The following is a 22,230-nucleotide window of genomic DNA, read 5'->3' on the forward strand; positions in this document are numbered from 1 at the left end:
TTCACAGCTTTGTGGAAGTTACCTGTGGCGCTGATGTTTATGTCGAGGTATGTATCGTTTTTTGTGTGCCCAATCAGCAAACAGTAGACATTTGACTTCAGATTCTAGTAGGGTGCTGCAGACTGTTCTAGTGCCCTCACCAATTCTTTGATATATATGTTGAAGAGGGTGGGGCTTAAGCTGCATCCCTGTCTCACCCCACGGCCCTGTGGAAAGAAATGTGTGTGTTATTTGCCCATTTTAACTGCACACTTGTTGTTTGTGTACATGGATTTCATGATGTTGTTTGTTTTTCCCCCAACACCACTTTCCATCAATTTGTATAGCAGACCTTCATGCCAAATTGAGTCAAAAGCTTTTTTTAAATCAACAAAGCATGACGAGACCTTGCCTTTGTTTTGGTTTGTTTGTTTGTCATTTAGGGTGTGCAGGATGAATACGTGGTCTGTCGTATGGTAATTTGGTAAAAAGCCAGTTTGACATTTGCTCAGTACATTGTTTTCACTGAGGAAATGTACAAGTGTGCTGTTAATAATAATGCAGAGGATTTCCCCTGGTTGCTGTTGACGCATATCACACGATACTTATTGGGGTAAAATGTATCTCCACTTTTGTGGATTGGGGTGATCAGTCCAGAGCTAAGGATGAGGTTAAATAGTTTTAGTATAGCCAATTGGAATTTGTTGTCTGTATGTTTTTATCATTTCATTTAGGATACCATCAACCCCACAGGCCTTTTTGGGTTGGAGGGTTTGTATTTTGTCCTGTAGTTCATTCAATGTAATTGGAGAATCCAGTGGGTTCTGGTAGTCTTTAATAGTTGATTCTAAGATTTGTATTTGATCATGTATATGTTTTTGCTGTTTGTTCTTTGTTATAGGGCCAAAAAGTGTTTTACCCATACATCTCCATTTTGGACAGATAACTTTTCGTGTTGTTGTTTGTTTAGTGTTTTCAAATTTTCCCAGAAGTGGTTAGATTCTATGGATTCTTGAATTACATTGAGCTGGTTTCTGACGTGCTGTTCCTTCTTTTTCCGTAGTGTATTTCTGTATTGTTTCAGTGCTTCACCATAGTGAAGCCGTAGGCTCAGGTTTTCTGGGTCTCTATGTTTTTGGTTGGATAGGTTTCTCAGTTTCTTTCTTAAGTTTTTGCATTCTTCATCAAACCATTTGTCATTGTTGTTAATTTTCTTAGGGTGTCTGCTTGAAATGTTTAGATTTGATAGGTAAGCTGAGAGGTCAAATATACTGTTTAGGTTTTCTACTGCCAAGTTTACACCTTCACTGTTACAGTGAAATGTTTTGTACAGGAAGTTGTCTAAAAGGGATTGAATTTGTTGTTGCCTAATTACTTTCCTTCGATCTATAGCATTTCTTAATATTATTCAGTTCCTTTGGCTCTGATGCCTCGTGATTGAGTATCAAGTAGACTGTGATTTTGCTGTGAACTGATATGGGGCTGACTGTGAACGCTCAGAGACTCTGGGTTGAGGTCAGTGATAAAGTAGTCTACAGTACTACTGCCAAGAGATGAGCTATAGGTTTACCTACATGTACATGCCTAGTGTGCAACAGAGCTGCAGGAGTTGTAACCCGCTTTGTTGGTTCTTTTGTCGTAGTTGTGCCTAGGGGGGCATATGGTGGAGGGAATGCTGTCACCTCCAGGTAGGTGTTTGTCCCCCTGTGTGCTGAGGGTGTCAGGCTCTTGTCGAGTTCTGGCATTTAGGTCGCCACGGACTAGTACATATCCCTGGGCCAGGAAATGATTGATTTCCCCTTCCAGGGTGGAGAAGCTGTCTTCATTAAAGTATGCGGATTCTAGTGGGGTGATATAGGTAGCACACACGAGGACATTTTTCTCTGTTGAGATAATTTCCTTTTGAATTTCAAGCCAAATGTAAAATGTTCCTGTTTTGATTTAATTTAATGGAGTGAGTTAGGTCTGCTCTATACCAAATTAGCATACCCCCTGAGTCCCTTCCCTGTTTCACACCTGGTAGTTTGGTGGATGGGACTACCAGCTCTCTGTAACCTAGAGGGCAACCAGTGGGTCCGTCTCCTCTATACCATGTTTCTTGTAGGATGACAATGTCTGTATTTCTAATTTCTTTGGTGAAGTCCAGGTTTTTGCTCTTTAGGCCAAAGGTAGATGACCTCAGGCCTTGGATATTCCAGGATGAGATATTGAAGGCTTTGTGTTCCATAAACTGTCCAATGTTGTTAGTCGTGTGGTTCAGACCAGTTACACACTCTCTCTCTCTCTCTCTCTCTCTCTCTCTCTCATACTCTCTCTCTCTCATACTCTCTCTCTCTCTCTCTCTCTCTCTCTCTCTCTCTCTCTCTCTCTCTCTCTCTCCTCTCTCATACTCTCTCTCTCTCTCATACTCTCTCTCTCTCTCTCTCTCTCTCTCTCTCTCTCTCTCTCTCTCTCTCTCTCTCTCTCTCTCTCTCTCTCTCTCTCTCTATAGGGCTCCCGTGTGGCTGCCCTGACCGTTTTGTGCCAGTGTGTGCCCGTAACGGCCGCACCTACCCTAGTGCCTGTGTGGCACGCTGCATGGACTTCAAAGACGACCAGTTTGTGTTTGGCCACTGCCGCAGCAGTGACCCCTGTTCCCCCAGCCCCTGCCCGACGAACCAGAGGTGAGACACTCCGTCCTGACCAGCGCTGGAATTCTTTCTTCCTGACCACCTTCCTTTCTTCCTGACCACCTTCCTTTCTTCCTGACCACCTTCCTTTCTTCCTGACCACCTTCCTTTCTTCCTGACCACCTTCCTTTCTTCCTGACCACCTTCCTTTCTTCCTGACCAGCGCTGGAATTCTTTCTTCCTGACCACCTTCCTTTCTTCCTGACCACCTTCCTTTCTTCCTGACCACCTTCCTTTCTTCCTGACCACCTTCCTTTCTTCCTGACCACCTTCCTTTCTTCCTGACCACCTTCCTTTCTTCCTGACCAGCGCTGGAATTCTTTCTTCCTGACCACCTTCCTTTCTTCCTGACCACCTTCCTTTCTTCCTGACCACCTTCCTTTCTTCCTGACCACCTTCCTTTCTTCCTGACCACCTTCCTTTCTTCCTGACCACCTTCCTTTCTTCCTGACCACCTTCCTTTCTTCCTGACCACCTTCCTTTCTTCCTGACCACCTTCCTTTCTTCCTGACCACCTTCCCTTTCTTCCTGACCACCTTCCTTTCTTCCTGACCACCTTCCTTTCTTCCTGACCACCTTCCTTTCTTCCTGACCACCTTCCTTTCTTCCTGAACACCTTCCTTTCTTCCTGACCAGCGCTGGAATTCTTTCTTCCTGACCACCTTCCTTTCTTCCTGACCACCTTCAATCATTTGTTTACTGGAATAATAACTTATCCAACGCTATTGGATAGGTGAATGCAAACTATGTACATTGGCGTTCACCTATCCAATCATGTCCGATTAATGATTACTTCAAGAAAGGGAGGGAGGAAGAATGCATTTTTTACAGCGTTCCGTACAGCCCCATGTGGATAAGATTGGACACCTTGACTCTAGTCTAGAGGATGCTATTTTGCTAGAGGCCTTGAGCCCTGATCCTATTCCACCTCAGCAGACTAGCCCTGATCCTATTCCACCTCAGCAGACTAGCCCTGATCCTATTCCACCTCAGCAGACTAGCCCTGATCCTATTCCACCTCAGTCGACTAGCCCTGATCCTATTCCACCTCAGCAGACTAGCCCTGATCCTATTCCACCTCAGCAGACTAGCCCTGATCCTATTCCACCTCAGTCGACTAGCCCTGATCCTATTCCACCTCAGCAGACTAGCCCTGATCCTATTCCACTTCAGTCGACGTTATTTGTTATTTCCTCTCTTGAAAAATCCTATTTTCCTTTACCCTCTTTCACTCGTTCTTCAAATCTCCCTCTCACATTTCCCCATATCCAGCGGTGACGGACAGTCTGGTTGTTTATTCAGGTGTGACCAGGCTGCGTCCCCCCCTGTGGTTGCCAGCGGTAACTCTGCCATAAGGCACACCGGTATGGGGTGTGCTGTTGTAAGCCTCCTATCTGGAATCGCCTTGAGCTCCCAACTCTTCCCCAGGCAGCATCGATCTAACATCACTCCAAACAACACCAAACACAGCGTTGGTCGGTCGTTACCTCACTTCTGACACGCAGGGGGGCAAACATACAGCTCAGGGGTCATTTTCTGCCCCCCTACAGCCCCCATTTCTCTGTGCTGTAACAGAAACAGAGTCCTTAACCTCTATGGGCTAGGTGGGACACCCGTGGTGCACTCCATCAACAGCAGGTGCATTTCAAGAGCGGCAAATTTGAATCCAAATAAATGTCAAAATTCAAATTTTTCAAACATACAACTATTTTACACCCTTTGAAAGATAAACATCTCCTTAATCTAACCACGTTTTACGATTTCAAAAAGGTTTTACGGCGAAAGCATAGATTTAGAGTATGTTAGGACAGTACATTTACAAGAGTTGTGTGTAATGTTTTGTCAATTCAAAGACAGGGTCACCAAAACCATAAAACCAGCTAAAATGATGCACTAACCTTTTACAATCTCCATCAGATGACACTCCTAGGACATTATGTTAGACAATGCATGCATTTTTAGTTCTATCAAGTTCATATTTATATCCAAAAACAGCGTTTTACTATGGCATTGATGTTGAGGAAATCGTTTCCCTCCAATAACCGGCAGTCAAGTCAGCAACACAAATTAAATAATTAAAATTAGAAAACATTGGTAAAATATTATATTGTCATTTAAAGAATTATAGATTTACATCTCTTGAACGCAATCAACTTGCCAGATTTAAAAATAACCTTACTGGGAAATCACACTTTGCAATAATCTGAGCACTGCGCCCAGAAAAATACGCGTTGCGATACAGACAAGCCGTCATGTTGGGGAGATCTAAAATCGAAAATACTATGTAAATAATCCATTACCTTTGATTCTCTTCATCAGATGTCACTTCCAGGTATCTCAGGTCCATAACGAATGTAGTTTTGTTCAAAAAAGCTCATCATTTATGTCCAAAAATCTCCGTCTTGTTAGCACATGATCTAAGCCCGCCGGACTTCACTTCATGAACGAGGGGAAAAAATATATTTCCGTTCGTTCAAACATGTCAAACGTTGTATAGCATAAATCATTAGGGCCTTTTTTAACCAGAACATGAATAATATTCAAGGTGGACGAATGCATTCTCTTTTATAACGTATTGGAACGAGGGTACCCAACATGAACTCGCGCGCCAGGTGTCTAATGGGCCATCATCGTTCCATGGCTCTTGTTCGGTCAGATCTCCCTCCAGAAGACTCAAAACACTTTGTAAAGGCTGGTGACATCTAGTGGAAGCAATAGGAAGTGCCAAAATATTCCTCAGCCCCTGTGTTTTTCAATGGCATAGGTTTAAAGGTAATACAACACATCAGGTATCCACTTCCTGTCAGAAAATGTCTCAGGGTTTTGCCTGCCAAATGAGTTCTGTTATACTCACAGACACCATTCAAACAGTTTTAGAAACTTTAGGGTGTTTTCTATCCATATATAATAAGTATATGCATATTCTAGTTACTGGGTAGGATTAGTAACCAGATTAAATCGGGTACATTTTTTTATCCAGCCGTGCAAATACTGCCCCCTAGCCCTAACAGGTTAAGGAATGGGGCTCTGTGCTATTTGTCTTAATCTGTGTCCCACGGTTCACCAGCTCGTCAGTGGACCCCAAGCGCACAATGTGATCTGGGGCGGCAGGTAGCCTAGTGGTTAGAGTGTTGGACTATTAACCGAAAGGTTGCTAGATCGAATCCCTGAGCTGACAAGTTAAAAATGTGTCATTCTGCCCCTGAACAAGGCAGTTAACCCACTGTTCCGAGGCTGTCATTGAAAATAAGAATTTGTTCTTAACTGACTTGCCTAGTTAAAAAAATGAAAAGATTGTTTCTTAGGACACACTCCCTAACCACACATTGTTAGGACACACTCCCTAACCACACATTGTTAGGACACACTCCCTAACCAGACATTGTTAATTAGGACACACTCCCTAACCACACATTGTTAGGACACACTCCCTAACCACACATTGTTAATTAAGACACACTCCCTAACCAGACATTGTTAATTAGGACACTCCCTAACCACACATTGTTAATTAGGACACACTCCCTAACCAGACATTGTTCATTAGGACACACTCCCTAACCAGACATTGTTCATTAGGACACACTCCCTAACCACACATTGTTAATTAGGACACACTCCCTAACCACACATTGTTAATTAGGACACACTCCCTAACCACACATTGTTAATTAGGACACACTCCCTAACCACACATTGTTAATTAGGACACACTCCCTAACCACACATTGTTAATTAGGACACACCCTAACCACACATTGTTAGGACACACTCCCTAACCACACATTGTTAATTAGGACACACTCCCTAACCACACATTGTTAATTAGGACACACTCCCTAACCACACATTGTTAATTAGGACACTCCCTAACCACACATTGTTAGGACACACCTCCTAACCACACATTGTTAATTAGGACACACTCCCTAACCACACATTGTTAATTAAGACACACTCCCTAACTACACATTGTTAATTAGGACACACTCCCTAACCACACATTGTTAATTAGGACACACTCCCTAACCACACATTGTTAATTAGGACACACTCCCTAACTAGACATTGTTAATTAGGACACACTCCCTAACCACACATTGTTAATTAGGACACACTCCCTAACCACACATTGTTAATTAGGACACACTCCCTAACCACACATTGTTAGGACACACTCCCTAACCACACATTGTTAATTAGGACACACTCCCTAACCAGACATTGTTAATTAGGACACACTCCCTAACCACACATTGTTAATTAGGACACACTCCCTAACCACACATTGTTAATTAGGACACACTCCCTAACCACACATTGTTAATTAGGACACACCCTAACCACACATTGTTAGGACACACTCCCTAACCAGACATTGTTAATTAGGACACACTCCCTAACCACACATTGTTAATTAGGACACACTCCCTAACCACACATTGTTAATTAGGACACTCCCTAACCACACATTGTTAGAACACACTCCCTAACCACACATTGTTAATTAGGACACACTCCCTAACCACACATTGTTAATTAGGACACACTCCCTAACTACACATTGTTAATTAGGACACACTTCCTAACCACACATTGTTAATTAGGACACACTCCCTAACCAGACATTGTTAATTAGGACACACTCCCTAACCACACATTGTTAATTAGGACACACTCCCTAACCACACATTGTTAATTAGGACACACTCCCTAACCACACATTGTTAATTAGGACACACTCCCTAACCACACATTGTTAGGACACACTCCCTAACCACACATTGTTAATTAGGACAAACTCCCTAACCAGACATTGTTAATTAGGACACACTCCCTAACCACACATTGTTAATTAGGACACACTCCCTAACCACACATTGTTAATTAGGACACACTCCCTAACCACACATTGTTAATTAGGACACACTCCCTAACCACACATTGTTAGTTAGGACACACTCCCTAACCACACATTGTTAGGACACACTCCCTAACCACACATTGTTAATTAGGACACACTCCCTAACCAGACATTGTTAATTAGGACACTCCCTAACCACACATTGTTAATTAGGACACACTCCCTAACCACACATTGTTAATTAGGACACACTCCCTAACCACACATTGTTAGGACACACTCCCTAACCACACATTGTTAATTAGGACACACTCCCTAACCAGACATTGTTAATTAGGACACTCCCTAACCACACATTGTTAATTAGGACACACTCCCTAACCACACATTGTTAGGACACACTCCCTAACCACACATTGTTAATTAGGACACTCCCTAACCATACATTGTTAATTAGGACACACTCCCTAACCACACATTGTTAATTAGGACACACTCCCTAACCACACATTGTTAATTTGGACACTCCCTAACCACACATTGTTAATTAGGACACACTCCCTAACCACACATTGTTAGGACACACTCCCTAACCACACATTGTTAATTAGGACACACTCCCTAACCACACATTGTTAGTTAGGACACACTCCCTAACCACACATTGTTAGGACACACTCCCTAACCACACATTGTTAATTAGGACACACTCCCTAACCAGACATTGTTAATTAGGACACTCCCTAACCACACATTGTTAATTAGGACACACTCCCTAACCACACATTGTTAATTAGGACACACTCCCTAACCACACATTGTTAGGACACACTCCCTAACCACACATTGTTAATTAGGACACACTCCCTAACCAGACATTGTTAATTAGGACACTCCCTAACCACACATTGTTAATTAGGACACACTCCCTAACCACACATTGTTAGGACACACTCCCTAACCACACATTGTTAATTAGGACACTCCCTAACCACACATTGTTAATTAGGACACACTCCCTAACCACACATTGTTAATTAGGACACACTCCCTAACCACACATTGTTAATTTGGACACTCCCTAACCACACATTGTTAATTAGGACACACTCCCTAACCACACATTGTTAATTAGGACACACTCCCTAACCACACATTGTTAATTAGGACACACTCCCTAACCACACATTGTTAATTAGGACACACTCCCTAACCAGTCATTGTTAATTAGGACACACTCCCTAACCACACATTGTTAATTAGGACACACTCCCTAACCAGACATTGTTAATTAAGACACACTCCCTAACCACACATTGTTAATTAGGACACACTCCCTAACCAGACATTGTTAATTAGGACACACTCCCTAACCACACATTGTTAGGACACACTCCCTAACCACACATTGTTAATTAAGACACACTCCCTAACCAGATGGCTCATTGGTAACTTCAGTCTCTATAGTAACCCGTTGATGTCATCCTATCATCAGTCTCTATAGTAACCTGTTGATGTCATCCTATCATCAGTCTCTATAGTAACCCGTTGATGTCATCCTATCATCAGTCTCTATAGTAACCCGTTGATGTCATCCTATCATCAGAGTCTCTATTGTAACCCGTAGATGTCATCCTATCATCAGAGTCTCTATTGTAACCCGTAGATGTCATCCTATCATCAGTCTCTATAGTAACCCGTTGATGTCATCCTATCATCAGTCTCTATAGTAACCCGTTGATGTCGTCCTATCATCAGTCTCTATAGTAACCCGTTGATGTCGTCCTATCATCAGTTTCTATAGTAACCCGTTGATGTCGTCCTATCATCAGTCTCTATAGTAACCCGTTGATGTCATCCTATCATCAGTCTCTATAGTAACCCGTTGATGTCATCCTATCATCAGTCTCTATAGTAACCCGTTGATGTCATCCTATCATCAGTCTCTATAGTAACCCGTTGATGTCATCCTATCATCAGAGTCTCTATAGTAACCCGTTGATGTCATCCTATCATCAGTCTCTATAGTAACCCGTTGATGTCATCCTATAATCAGTCTCTATAGTAACCCGTTGATGTCATCCTATCATCAGAGTCTCTATAGTAACCTGTTGATGTCATCCTATCATCAGTCTCTATAGTAACCCGTTCATGTCATCCTATCATCAGTCTCTATAGTAACCCGTTGATGTCATCCTATCATCAGAGTCTCTATAGTAACCTGTTGATGTCATCCTATCATCAGTCTCTATAGTAACCTGTTGATGTCATCCTATCATCAGTCTCTATAGTAACCCGTTGATGTCATCCTATCATCAGTCTCTATAGTAACCCGTTGATGTCATCCTATCATCAGAGTCTCTATAGTAACCCGTTGATGTCTGCAGTGAGAATAATACAGTCGTGTACACTATTTTACAGTCATTCAGTGCTCAACTCAAAGCAAAGGTTCCACGCTGCATTGAAAAGAATAGTATTGTCCACTGATGGAAGTCATAGGTGGAATGCGTCCATGTTTGTTTCAAAAAATTACTTAAAACAATGACATAAATTAACCCCTTTTCCTCTCGTCTTCCCATTGGTCCACAGGTGTATTGCCAACCGTAGGGTATGCCTTACAGACATGGCTGACTACCCCTGTCCTCAGTTTGAGTGTGTGGGCCCCACATCAGGTTGTGACAAGAGCTACATGGACCCAGCATGCGACACAGACAACATGGAACATCCCAGCCTCTGTCAGCTCCTCCTGCTGAGCAAGACCTTGGCCTATATGGGCCACTGTCAGGTACAATTTGACATTCATGTCAGTTATGCTTTTAGCCAAAGCAATGTTCTGAAGTAGAACATGTTTTTATCATTCAGTGTCAATGTCTTTGCTTCCATAACATCTACACCATCATGCCCTAAAGTGACTGAATATATTGACAGCATTTAAGGGATTTTCAATAGATATAATTCATCGGCCATTTGAGAAGCAGCCTGAAATTAAACCAACGTACTGGAGACGGGTGCACAATATTTAGTCAATCACACTGAGATCACCCTGTTTTTAGAGCCTCAGAAAAGATTTTCTCTGTTTGTATTTCATGAACGCTTAAATTAAGAACCTGCTTAGATCTGTCAGAGGCATGACGACACGTCCCAGCTGTTAGCAACACACACACACACACACACACACACACACACACACACACACACACACACACACACACACACACACACACACACTACACACACACACACACTACACACACACACACACACACACACACACACATTACACACACACACACACACATTACACACACACACACACACACATTACACACACATTACACACATTACACTCACACACACACACATTACACACACACACACACACTACACATTTCAATACCATACTTTCAGTAACTGACGGAGTGCCTTTGTACCTTGGATGATGAGAGGAGGCAGATATCCTAGCCCACCGAAAACTGAAATCAAATCAAAATTAAATTACATTTAATTTGTCACATGCGCCGAATACAACCTTACCGTGAAATGCTTACTTACGAGCCCTTAACCGACAATGCAGTTCAAGAAATAGAATTAAGAAAATATTTACTAAATAAAATGAAGTAAAAAATAAAATAAAAAGTAACACAATAAAATAACAATAACGAGGCTATAAACACGGGGTACCGTTACCGAGTCAGTGTGCGGGGGTACAGGTTAGTTGAGATAATTTGTACATGTAGGTAGGGGTAAAGTGACTATGCATAGATAATAAACAGCAAGTAGCAGCAGTGTACAAATAAAGGGGGGGGGAGGGTGTCAATGTAAATAGTCTGTTGGCCATTTCATTAATTGTTCAGCAGTCTTATGCCTTGGAGGTAGAAGCTGTTAAGGAACCTTTTGGACCTAGGCTCCGGTATTGCTTGCAGTGCGGTAGCAGAGAGAACAGTCTATGACTTGGGTGACTGGAGTCTTTGACAATTTTGTGGGGCCTTCCCTCTGTAGCGCCTTATGGTCAGATGCCGAGCAGTTGCCATAACAGGCGGTGATGCAACCGGTCAGGATGCTCTCGATGGTGCAGCTGTAGAATTTTTGAGGATCTGGGGACCCATGCCAAATCTTTTCAGTCTCCTGAAGGGGAAAAGGTGTTATCTTGCCCTCTTCACGACTGTCTTGGTGTGTTTGGACCATGTTAGTTTGTTGGTGATGTGGACACCAAGGAACTTGAAGCTCTCAACCTGCTCCACTACAGCCCCGTCGATGTGAATGGGGTCATGTTCATCCCTCCTTTTCCTGTAGTCCACGATCAGGTCCTTTGTCTTGCTCACATTGAGGGAGAGGTTGTTGTCCTGGCACCACACTGCCAGGTCTCTGACCTCCTCCCTATAGGCTGTCTCATTTTTGTCGGTAATCGGGCCTACCACTGTTGTGTCGTCTACAAACTTAATGATGGTGTTGGAGTCGTGCTTGGCCACGCAGTCGTGAGTGAACAGGGAGCACCAGTGAGGGGCCCCTGTGTTGAGGATCAGCTGTGCAGATGTGTTGTTGCATACCCTTACCACCTGGGGGCGGCCCGTCAGGAAGTCCAGGATCCAGTTGCAGAGGGAGGTGTTTAGTCACACAGTCCTTAGCTTAATGATGAGCTTTGTGGGCACTATGGTGTTGAACGCTGAGCTGTAGTCAATGAACAGCATTCTCACATAGGTGTTCCTTTTGTCCAGGTGGGAAAAGGCAGTGTGGACAATCCCCTATGGTATTGTCCAATAAACTCATATGTTGCATTCAGGTTCTTAGTCTTTCCAAAGGTGCAGACACATGCATCTCCTGTTTAGGACTGTGTATCTATATGATACACCCAAAATCCCCCCCATGTTTGTTTGTGTGTGTCTGTTTGTGAATGTTGAGAATCTCTGCAGTGGTTGAATTAGAGTGTTTTTTTAGTGATTAGGACCTGGTGGGATCATGTTTCTCCGTGCGCTAGGTCGCAGCGTCGGCCTGTTGGCGTCTCACATCAGTAACTCTCAGCATTGTCTCAGTGGAACAGGCCGGATCGGGTTTTACAGTTGAAGTCGGAAGTTTACATACACTTAGGTTGGAGTCATTAAAACTCGTTTTTCAACCACTCCACAAATTTCTTGTTGACAAACTATAGTTTTGGCAAGTTGGTTACGACATCTACTTTGTGCATGACACAAGTACTTTTTCCAACAATTGTTTACAGACAGACTATTTCACTTATAATTCACTGTATCACAATTCCAGTGGGTCAGAAGTTTACATACACTAAGTTAAGGGCACTACTGTGCCCTTAACCTCTCTAGGGGGTGTGGGACGGTAGCATCCCACCTGGCCAACATCCAGTGAAATTGCAGAGCGCCAAATTCAAAAACAGAAATACTCATTATAAAAATTCATAAAACATACAAGTGTTATACATCGGTTTAAAGATTAACTTCTTGTTAATCCAACCACGGTGTCAGATTTCAAAAAGGCTTTACGGCGAAAGCATACCATGCGATTATCTGAGAACAGCGCCCAGCAGACAAATCCTTACAAACAGTTACCAGCCAAGTAGAGGAGTTACACAAGTCAGAAATAGCAATACAATTAATCACTTACCTTTTATGATCTTCTTATGGTTGCACTCACAAGACTCCCATTTACTCAATAAATGTTTGTTTTGTTCGATAAAGTCCCTCTTTATATCCAAAACCTTTGTTCGCGCGTTTTGTTTAGTAATCCACAGGCTCAAAGGCAGTCACAACAGGAAGACGAAAAATCCGAAAAGTATCAGTAAAGTTCGTAGAAACATGTCAAACGATGTTTATAATCAATCCTCAGGTTGTTTTTAGTCATAATAATCAATAATATTTCAACCGGACAAAAGCTTCATCAATATAAAAGGAAAACAAGAAAGGCGCTCTCGGTCGTGCGCATGAAAAACCTCTGGGACACTGCAGTGTCCACTCATTCAGTGGTCTTACGCCCTAATTTTTCAGAATACAAGCCTGAAACAATTTCTAAAGACTTTTGACATCTAGTGGAAGCCATAGGAAGTGCAAATTGAGACCTAAGTCAATGTAATCTGTATATATCAATGGAAAACTACAAACATAAAAAAATCCCACTTCCTGGATGGATTTTTCTCAGGTGTTTGCCTGTCATATCAGTTCTGTTATACTCACAGACATTATTTTAACAGTTTTGGAAGCTTTAGAGTGTTTTCTATCCAAATCTACCAATTATATGCATATCCATATCCTTCTGGGCCTGAGTAACAGGCAGTTTACTTTGGGCACGCTTTTCATCCGGAGGTGAAAATAGTGCCCCCTGCCCTAGTGAGGTTAAACAGCTTGGAAAATTCCAGAAAATTATGTCATGGCTTTAGAAGCTTCTGATAGGCTAATTGACATAATTTGAGTCAATTGGAGGTGTACCTGTGGATATATTTCAAGGCCTACCTTCAAACTCAGTGCCTCTTTGCTTGACATCATGGGAAAATCAAAAGAAATCAGCCAAGACCTCAGAAAAAATATTGTAGACCTCCACAAGTCTGGTTCTTCCTTGGGAGCAATTTACAAATGCCTGAAGGTACCACATTCATCTGTACAAACAATAGTACGCAAGTATAAACACCATGGGACCACTCAGCCGTCATACCGCTCAGGAAGGAGACGCGTTCTGTCTCCTAGAGATGAACGTACTTAGGTGCAAAACGTGCAAATCGATCCCAGAACAACAGCAAAGGACCTTGTGAAGATGTTGGAGGAAACGGGTACAAAAGTATCTATATCCACAGTAAAACGAGTCCTATATCGACATTACCTGAAAGGCCGCTCAGCAAGGAAGAAGCCACTGCTCCAAACCGCCATAAAAAAGCCAGACTACGGTTTGCAACTGCACATGGGGACAAAGATCATACTTTTTGGAGAAATGTACTCTGGTCTGATGAAACAAAAATAGAACTGTTTGGCCATAATGGCCATCCTTATGTTTGGAGGAAAAAGGGGGAGGCTTGCAAGCCAAAGAACACCTTCCCAGCCGTGAAGCACGGGGGTGGCAGCATCATGTTGTGGGGGTGCTTTGCTGCAGGAGGTTCTGGTGCACTTCACAAAATAGATGGCATCATGAGGTAGGAAAATTATGTGGATCTATTGAAGCAACATCTCAAGACATCAGTCAGGAAGTTAAAGCTTGGTCGCAAATGGATCTTCCAAATGGACAATGTCCCCAAGCATACTTCCAAAGGTGTGGAAAAATGGCTTAAGGACAACAAAGTCAAGGTATTGGCCATCACAAAGCCCTGAACTCAATCCTATAGAAAATGTGTGGGTAGAACTGAAAAGCGTGTGCGAGCAAGGAGGCCTACAAACCTGACTCAGTTACACCAGCTCTGTCAGGAGGAATGGGCCAAAATTCACCCAACTTATTGTCGGAAGCTGGTGGAAGGCTGCCCAAAACGTTTGACCCAAGTTAAACAATTTAAAGGCAATGCTACCAAATACTAATTGAGTGTATATGTCTGACCCGCTGGGAATGTGATGAAAGAAATAAAAGCTGAAATAAATCATTCTCTCTAATATTATTCTGACATTTCACATTCTTAAATAGTGGTGATCCTAACTGACCTAAAACAGGGAATTTTTACTAGGATTAAATGTCAGGAATTGTGAAAAACTGAGTTTAAATGTATTTGGTTAAGGTGTATGTAAACCTCCGACTTCAACTATATATCCATTTAACGTCGACAACATCCCATTAAAATACCCACTTCAGGCCCGGTGTAAAGTCACCAAACGAAGAGCCTCGCAATTAGCCAATAAACCCACCCACTCTCTGCGTATTCCTGAGACAGTGAATGAAGGGTAAATGAGAAGAAAGGAACACAGATGTTTTGTGAAATCTGTGAAAGTATTGTAATGTTTTAAAAATTGTACAACTGCCTTAATTTTTTCTGGACCCCTTGGCAGATGTGAATGATTCATCTGGATGTGAGTGATTCATCTTGATGTGAGTGATTTATTATTATATTTGTGTTCTATGCAGGACGCCTGTAAAAGGGCGCGGCCCGTGTGCGGCCACAATGGCGAAACGTACAACACGGTGTGCGAGGCCTACTCGGACCGCGTTGCCGTGGACTACCAGGGGCGGTGCCATGCCGTGGGGGCGGTGGCAGAGTTTGCCTCTGACTCAGGCTGTGACATGATCCCCTGCCCCGCCCTGTCCTCCCCGGGCTGCATCCCTGTCACACCACCTGGTCAGTACAATAGAGACAGAAATGATATCATATATAATGTTCTATTAATGCTATGGTCAGTACACTCAGTGGCTATGGAACCCTGACCTGTTCATCGGACATGCTACCTGTCCCAGACCTGCTGTTTTCAACTTTCTAGAGACAGCAGGAGCGGTAGAGATACTCTGAATGATCGGCTATGAAAAGCCAACTGACATTTACTACTGAGGTGCTGACCTGTTGCACCCTCGACAACCACTGTGATTATTATTATTTGACCATGCTGGTCATCTATGAACATTTGAACATCTAGGCCATGTGCTGTTATAATCTCCACCCGGCACAGCCAAAAGAGGACTGGCCACCCCTCATAGCCTGGTTCCTCTCTAGGTTTCTTCCTAGGTTCTGGCCTTTCTAGGGAGTTTTTCCTAGCCACCGTGCTTCTACACCTGCATTGCTTGCTGTTTGGGGTTTTAGGCTGGGTTTCTGTACAGCACTTTGTGACATCAGCTGATGTAAGAAGGGCTATATAAATACATTTCATTGATTGAATTACATTCACTTTGTCATATGCACTTTAGGCCAGTTTATTAGGTACACCGCCCTGTTCATGAAAACGGTTCGCTCCTACAGATGGTGAGTCATGTGGCCGTGGCTTGCTATATAAAGCAGGCAGACAGGCATCGTGGCATTCAGTTACTGTTCAATTGAACGTTAAAATGGGCAAAACAAGTGACTAAGCAACTTTCAGCCATCCTGCCTGGTGTCAACGATACAGGCGAGTGGCGGTGGAGTAATGATGAGGGGAATGTTGTCCTGGCACACGTTAGGTCCCTTGATACCAATTGAGCAACATTTCCATGCCACGAATAATTCAGGCTGTTCTGGAGGCAAAGGGGGGTCTGACCCAGTACTAGATGGGTGTACCTAATAAACTGGCCACTGAGTGTAAATCTCTGTTATACTTATGATTTTTCTACACGGGTACACAAATCAGATTCAGATATTGTTATGATTGACACGTATCCTCTGACCCCTGACCTCTTGGTGCTCCACCTATCAGGCGCCTGCTGTCCTCTGTGCGCGGGCATGCTGCAGATCCTGTGGAACAAGGAGCAAATGAAAGTCTTCGCTAAGGTCAGAACTGTCTGCCATGCGCCTCAACTATCTGGGTGTGGGCCTGGGGCTTTGTTCCATTTCAGAAAAGTTGTCCCCTTCCCTCTCACTCCTTTATGGATCTGTCTAAGTCACAACAGTAGCTCCACCAAGTTCAGTATGCTGTGTGCAGGTTTAGATTCCGCTAATAGTGTGTGTTAGAGCAGGGCAGGAGCAAAAGCCTGCACACCCAGTTGAGTAGCTCTCCAGGAGAGGGATTGACTGTTGGTTTTGAACTGTAATTACGGCAGACGACCACTAGAGGGAGGCATAGATCTAAAATGCCTAGCATCAACATCACATGCGTCCCTCTGGGATACTTAGCGAGTTTGAAATGACTAGGTCGGAGGCAGCTTTAAGAGGCCAGAAATGCTTCGTATACATGCTAATAACAGCTTATAAGAAATGCTTCGTATACATGCTAATAACAGCTTATAAGAAATGCTTCGTATACATGCTAATAACAGCTTATAAGAAATGCTTCGTATACATGCTAATAACAGTTAATAAGAAATGTCATTCAAAGCAGATTCATTATAAACGTGAGCTAGGGCTATTAGTCCCTAATCTCCAACACAAATATCTTATCAACGTTAAGTCTAGACCATAAGCCTGCTAATTCCTAACAAATGACCTTTGGAAATGCTGTCACGCTGAAATGATGTAGCGCTGGTTAGGGCGTAGACAACGACTCGCTCAGACTAGCCATGGAAATACGCAACGTAGATCGCCAACCTACCCTTCATTCCCTGACAGTAGGCACTGTTAAACATTCATTACACTTTCAACTACTGTTCACAGATGTATTTAATGTTTGTTATTAAATCGGGATGAATACAATTTACTCACCACATCGAGCGCCAATAAACCTGTTTTCAGTTCAGTTTTCCTCAGTCTGCAGTGAATTGAATCTCAAACTCTGTATGGCTCTGGTTCTCTGTCCTGCTGGTTTGGTGTGTCAGTTGAACAGGAAGCAGCCAGTGACGGTCCATGACATCCTGAGGATCCTGCGTCTCCACATCTCCGTGCCGCAGTGTGACATCTTCGGTTACCTGAGCATCGACTCAGAGATCGTCATCCTCATCGTCCCCGTGGACCAGCAGCCAACCCCGCTGCAGGTAAACACACATATGCAGAACCTGAGTTCACACACAGGGTACACACTATCACACACTGGCTACGCACTATCACACACTGCATGCGCACTGGGTATGTAACCGATGTGAAATAGCTAGCTAGTTAGCTCTCTCTCTGTCTCTCTTTCTGTCTCTGTCTCCCTCTCTCGCTCTCTGTCTCGCTCTCTCGCTCTCTGTCTCGCTCTCTCGCTCTCTGTCTCGCTCTCTCTCTCTCTCTGTCTCGCTCTCTCGCTCTCTGTCTCGCTCTCTCTCTCTTTAACAGAGACCTGTCGACTGACATTAATTCACAATTCTTCTGTGTGCCAAGGCCAAGGTCCTGTTTTGTTTTGATTCCAGGTTGATTGGATGATGCATGACCTGGAACCTAATCAGCATAGCATACAGTGCACATTAGGGCCAAATCATCCCATCATGGGGTTGTGAGCGTTTTTTTGTTTCCTACGTAGAACTGTTCACGAAAGCGTTGGGCATTCGTGAACAGGCCCCAGGTGGGTCTTTATCAGGGAGCACACAGGAGACATGGGGTGAAGTTCTGGAAGGGTCATTTTTTTGGAGCTACACCCGACCATTACATTTTACATTTTAGTCATTTAGCAGACGCTCTTATCCAGAGCGACTTACAGTAGTGAATGCATACATTTAATTTCATACATTTTTTTTCTTCTTTTTTCTACTGGCCCCCCGTGGGAATTGAACCCACAACCCTGGCGTTGCAAACACCATGCTCTACCAACTGAGCCACATCAACTGGGGCCACATCAATTCCGAGCCTCACCCGATATCCGACATCAGGACCGATTTTTCTCGGGCAACCCGACTCACCCGCATAGAATTGTTCTGATCCGTGACCCGGCCAATAACATGAATTTATTGAATTGTTTTTTTGGACTCCAGAATAGTGGGCTATTATTCCCTTCCCTGCATGAATTCATTTGTCTACATGTCTATTCAACATTTGAATAAAAGGAAACCATGGTGTGAAGTAAAGGACCTTCTAATTAGCCCTCCTAATGAAAGCATATAGCGACATTCAATATTGTTTAGATAATCAAATTGTTTAATTGAAACTTAAATAAACAATTCCCAGAGTCGAATAAATTGATTTAGCCTGGGTTTCTCAAATTTTTACCAGCGCACCAGTTTTAACCTGCGGATGGTCTAAATGAACGAAAGCCTGAATTAACATAATCATTAACTGATAATAAGCTGAAATGGCCTATCGTAAACAAATACCTACTTACACTTTTTTGCAGGCTGTGTATCTATCTACCAGGTTGTTGCCCTTGTCCACAATCCTTCCAAACCAAACCCGGGGATTTCACCTGTTTCCACAACGACTATTCCCTTTCTTTTTATTTCTCCATGAGCCATTTTCACCTGAGCTATACTAGCCAGGGAAAGTAGGCTTGGCAACGTATTCTCACGTGGGGGGGGGAGACTACAAGCCGATCTGCGGGTTTGAAATAATGTTTTCATTCCACCCGCCAGTGGATTTTTTTTTTTTTTGCGGATCAACAGCAGGGAACTGTGGGTATCCGACCCGATGCAGGACTAGTCTCAGGGGGTGACTCCTAGGAAATATTTAACTGTTATTTCTAACACTACCATCTCCACTTTTTCTCTCCAAAAAAGAGATTTAATTGAGATAGGACTAACCTGGATAAACAAAAGGTTAAACAAAGATTTTTTTCATGACACCAGAGACTTAGATGATGAACGAGACCCAAACCCCCATCTCGCTGAGAGACTAATCTAACTCCTCTCAGAATCTCTTTCACTCCACTGGGAATAATAATTAGACTTTTCATCTCTGCCACCAGTTCTGTCACATCGAGTGTGAAACTCCCAATTAAGTTGTTTTTCATACCCTTTCCACCACTTTTATTGATATCTCTGCAAAAAAACAGCCCTGAGCGATAATGACCGATGGAAACCGGGAAATTAAGGTTATGGCCGGCCTCCTGTCATTCTCTCTAGGAACTATAAGTCAAGAATGTGACTCGCTGTCGGAAACATTTAGGTGGTTCAATTAGGAATGTTTCATACACAAACAAAGAGCCTGGTTTGTTACGTTATAACAAAATAACACGTTTGGATCTGTTATTTCAGAATAGACACACAAAAAACAATGCGTAACATCATACATGTATGTGTGCGTGTGCATGTGCGTGTGTGTGCACGTGCGTGTGTGTGTGTGTGCACGTGCGTGTGTGTGCGTGCGTGTGTGTGTGTCACGTCTCAGATTGAAGCCTGCAGCATGGAGGCGGAGAAGATCGACTCACTCATCAACTACGGCAGCCCCACCCTGGTCTCCCACGTGCCCCTGTCTGCCTTCCTCACCTCCGACGTCTCCATCTCCACCATCAGGTCCACGGGATACCCCAGCTCCTCGCCCTCCTCCCTGCCCATCTTCCTCTGCCTCGCCCTCATTCTAGCCCAAGGCATAGCCGAGGCCTAGCTAGTCCCCATTAGCCAGCCAGGCCCTGGTGCCACAAAGCCTGGTGTGTTGTGGACTATTCTAAGTGACCCTATCCCAGGTCATTGCATGACAGGAAGCATCATCCTGTAAAAGCCTTGACAATCAATCCTATTAACTCTACTGCACAAGCATCAGTCATATACGAGATGCTATGAGATTCTTCTTATTCCAATGACAGAGGAGACACAATCACATTCCAGGTTTGGTTCCACAGAACTCTCTATATATCGTGATAGGGAAGATTAGTTTTTTATCACACAGTGTTTTGTATCCAGTAGCGCTCTCCTCCTCTAAAGCTATGGAGGGGTGTGTGTGTGTGTGTGTGTGTGTGTGTGTGTGTCTGTGTGTGTGTGTGTGTGTGTGTGTGTGTGTGTGTGTGTGTGTGTGTGTGTGTGTGTGTGTGTGTGTGTGTGTGTGTGTGCAGAACACCCCCCCCCCGTCCTCCTTACCTTTTCCCTCACCCACTCCCCTCCCCTCTCCTCCCCCCTATCCAGGTTTTGCATTTGTACTATTGTAAATAGAGAAGGAGTTGGGAGGTGCAGACTGAGACATTTTGAATGTCAAACAGGTGGAAGACAAGCATCCCCCGCTCTATAAGCTGAAGACACACAAAAAGGGATTCTCGTTGTTCCTTTAGTGTAGATAAGATATAAAAATAAATAACAGGAACAACAGCCATGTTTTTAATGAAAATGACAATCATCACTTTACCCAGCACTTGGGTAAAACAAATGTGGGACAATATGCATTGTATATAGTTCCTATAGAAAGTAAATGCAATAACTCTGTAATGTTGATAAGAATTATTCTGAAAATATTCTATATTTGATATGCATAAGACATGGATTGAAACGTGATTCACTATGTGCCTCTTTTTTTATTTTCTTATATTCTTGCATGATGACCTTTTTATTTTTTTATCAGTTTGATTTGATGATGTTTCTATGCCTACGCAACACGAAGTCTCCCCGTCGTTCTACAGTATTATCGTGCTAGGCAGCTCTGAAGCAGCACAATCTTTTCCAAGGGTCTTTGTAGTATTACACCTGTTTGTCTCTAAGAGTTTTTTTTTTTTTTTATAATAATGTATTTTTTTGTTGTTGTTATTTTTGTGATATCAAATGTGTTCATATTGCCAATGTTTAGAAAGAATAGAGATGTAGGCACTTACGCAATACTTTAATCGTCACTCTATTGCATCATTTTCTCGGCGGAGATGCCAGTACTTGCAATGTGTGTGTGTGTGTAAAATGCCAACAGAATGCATATTTTATGGAATATAAAATCCTCCAATCAAACAAACGGTTGCTTTTTGTTGTACATTTCATCATAACTCCTTAGGAATCATTTTCCCCCCACACATTTCACAGTGAAGTAGAGTACTATATAAAATATTACCAATCAGAAATATTGTATCAATCTAATCAATATGATTTTGCTCAAGAGTGAATTAGAACTGTAAGGTCACAGGCTAAACTCTTCATTATCTTCAGGCTCTTTCGCATTTGTCTTCCTCATCCTCCTCGTTCTCAAATGGAGAAGTTCCAAGATCCCTCCTCTCAGTGGGTTTTGTGAGAAAGAGGCAAGGAGAGAGGACACGAGGAATCAAAGGAAAAGACCAAAGCCCCCCCCTTCTCTAACATGTAATAACATACTATTACCACAAGGGGGCAGGCTGTGACAGAGTAACGGAGACGAGAGTGTCTGCTCCCTAGGGC

General features: G+C 43.1%; 1 protein-coding gene across 1 annotated transcript in view; it reads left to right on the forward strand.

The window, feature by feature from the left end:
- LOC106579676 (reversion-inducing cysteine-rich protein with Kazal motifs) overlaps positions 1-21,814 on the forward strand; it is a 109,229-nt gene extending 87,415 nt beyond the window's left edge. The window contains exons 16-21 of the mRNA XM_014159806.3: positions 2,471-2,642; positions 10,102-10,297; positions 15,553-15,763; positions 16,806-16,879; positions 17,860-18,015; positions 20,276-21,814. Of these exons, the coding sequence (XP_014015281.3) occupies positions 2,471-2,642; positions 10,102-10,297; positions 15,553-15,763; positions 16,806-16,879; positions 17,860-18,015; positions 20,276-20,491 (1,025 nt within the window). The 3' untranslated portion in view covers positions 20,492-21,814. The remainder of the gene's footprint in view (positions 1-2,470; positions 2,643-10,101; positions 10,298-15,552; positions 15,764-16,805; positions 16,880-17,859; positions 18,016-20,275) is intronic.
- Positions 21,815-22,230: the final 416 nt, after the last annotated feature.

This window comes from Salmo salar, chromosome 19 (assembly GCF_965601325.2).
Source record: "Salmo salar chromosome 19, fSalSal1, whole genome shotgun sequence".
NCBI lineage: Eukaryota > Metazoa > Chordata > Actinopteri > Salmoniformes > Salmonidae > Salmo > Salmo salar.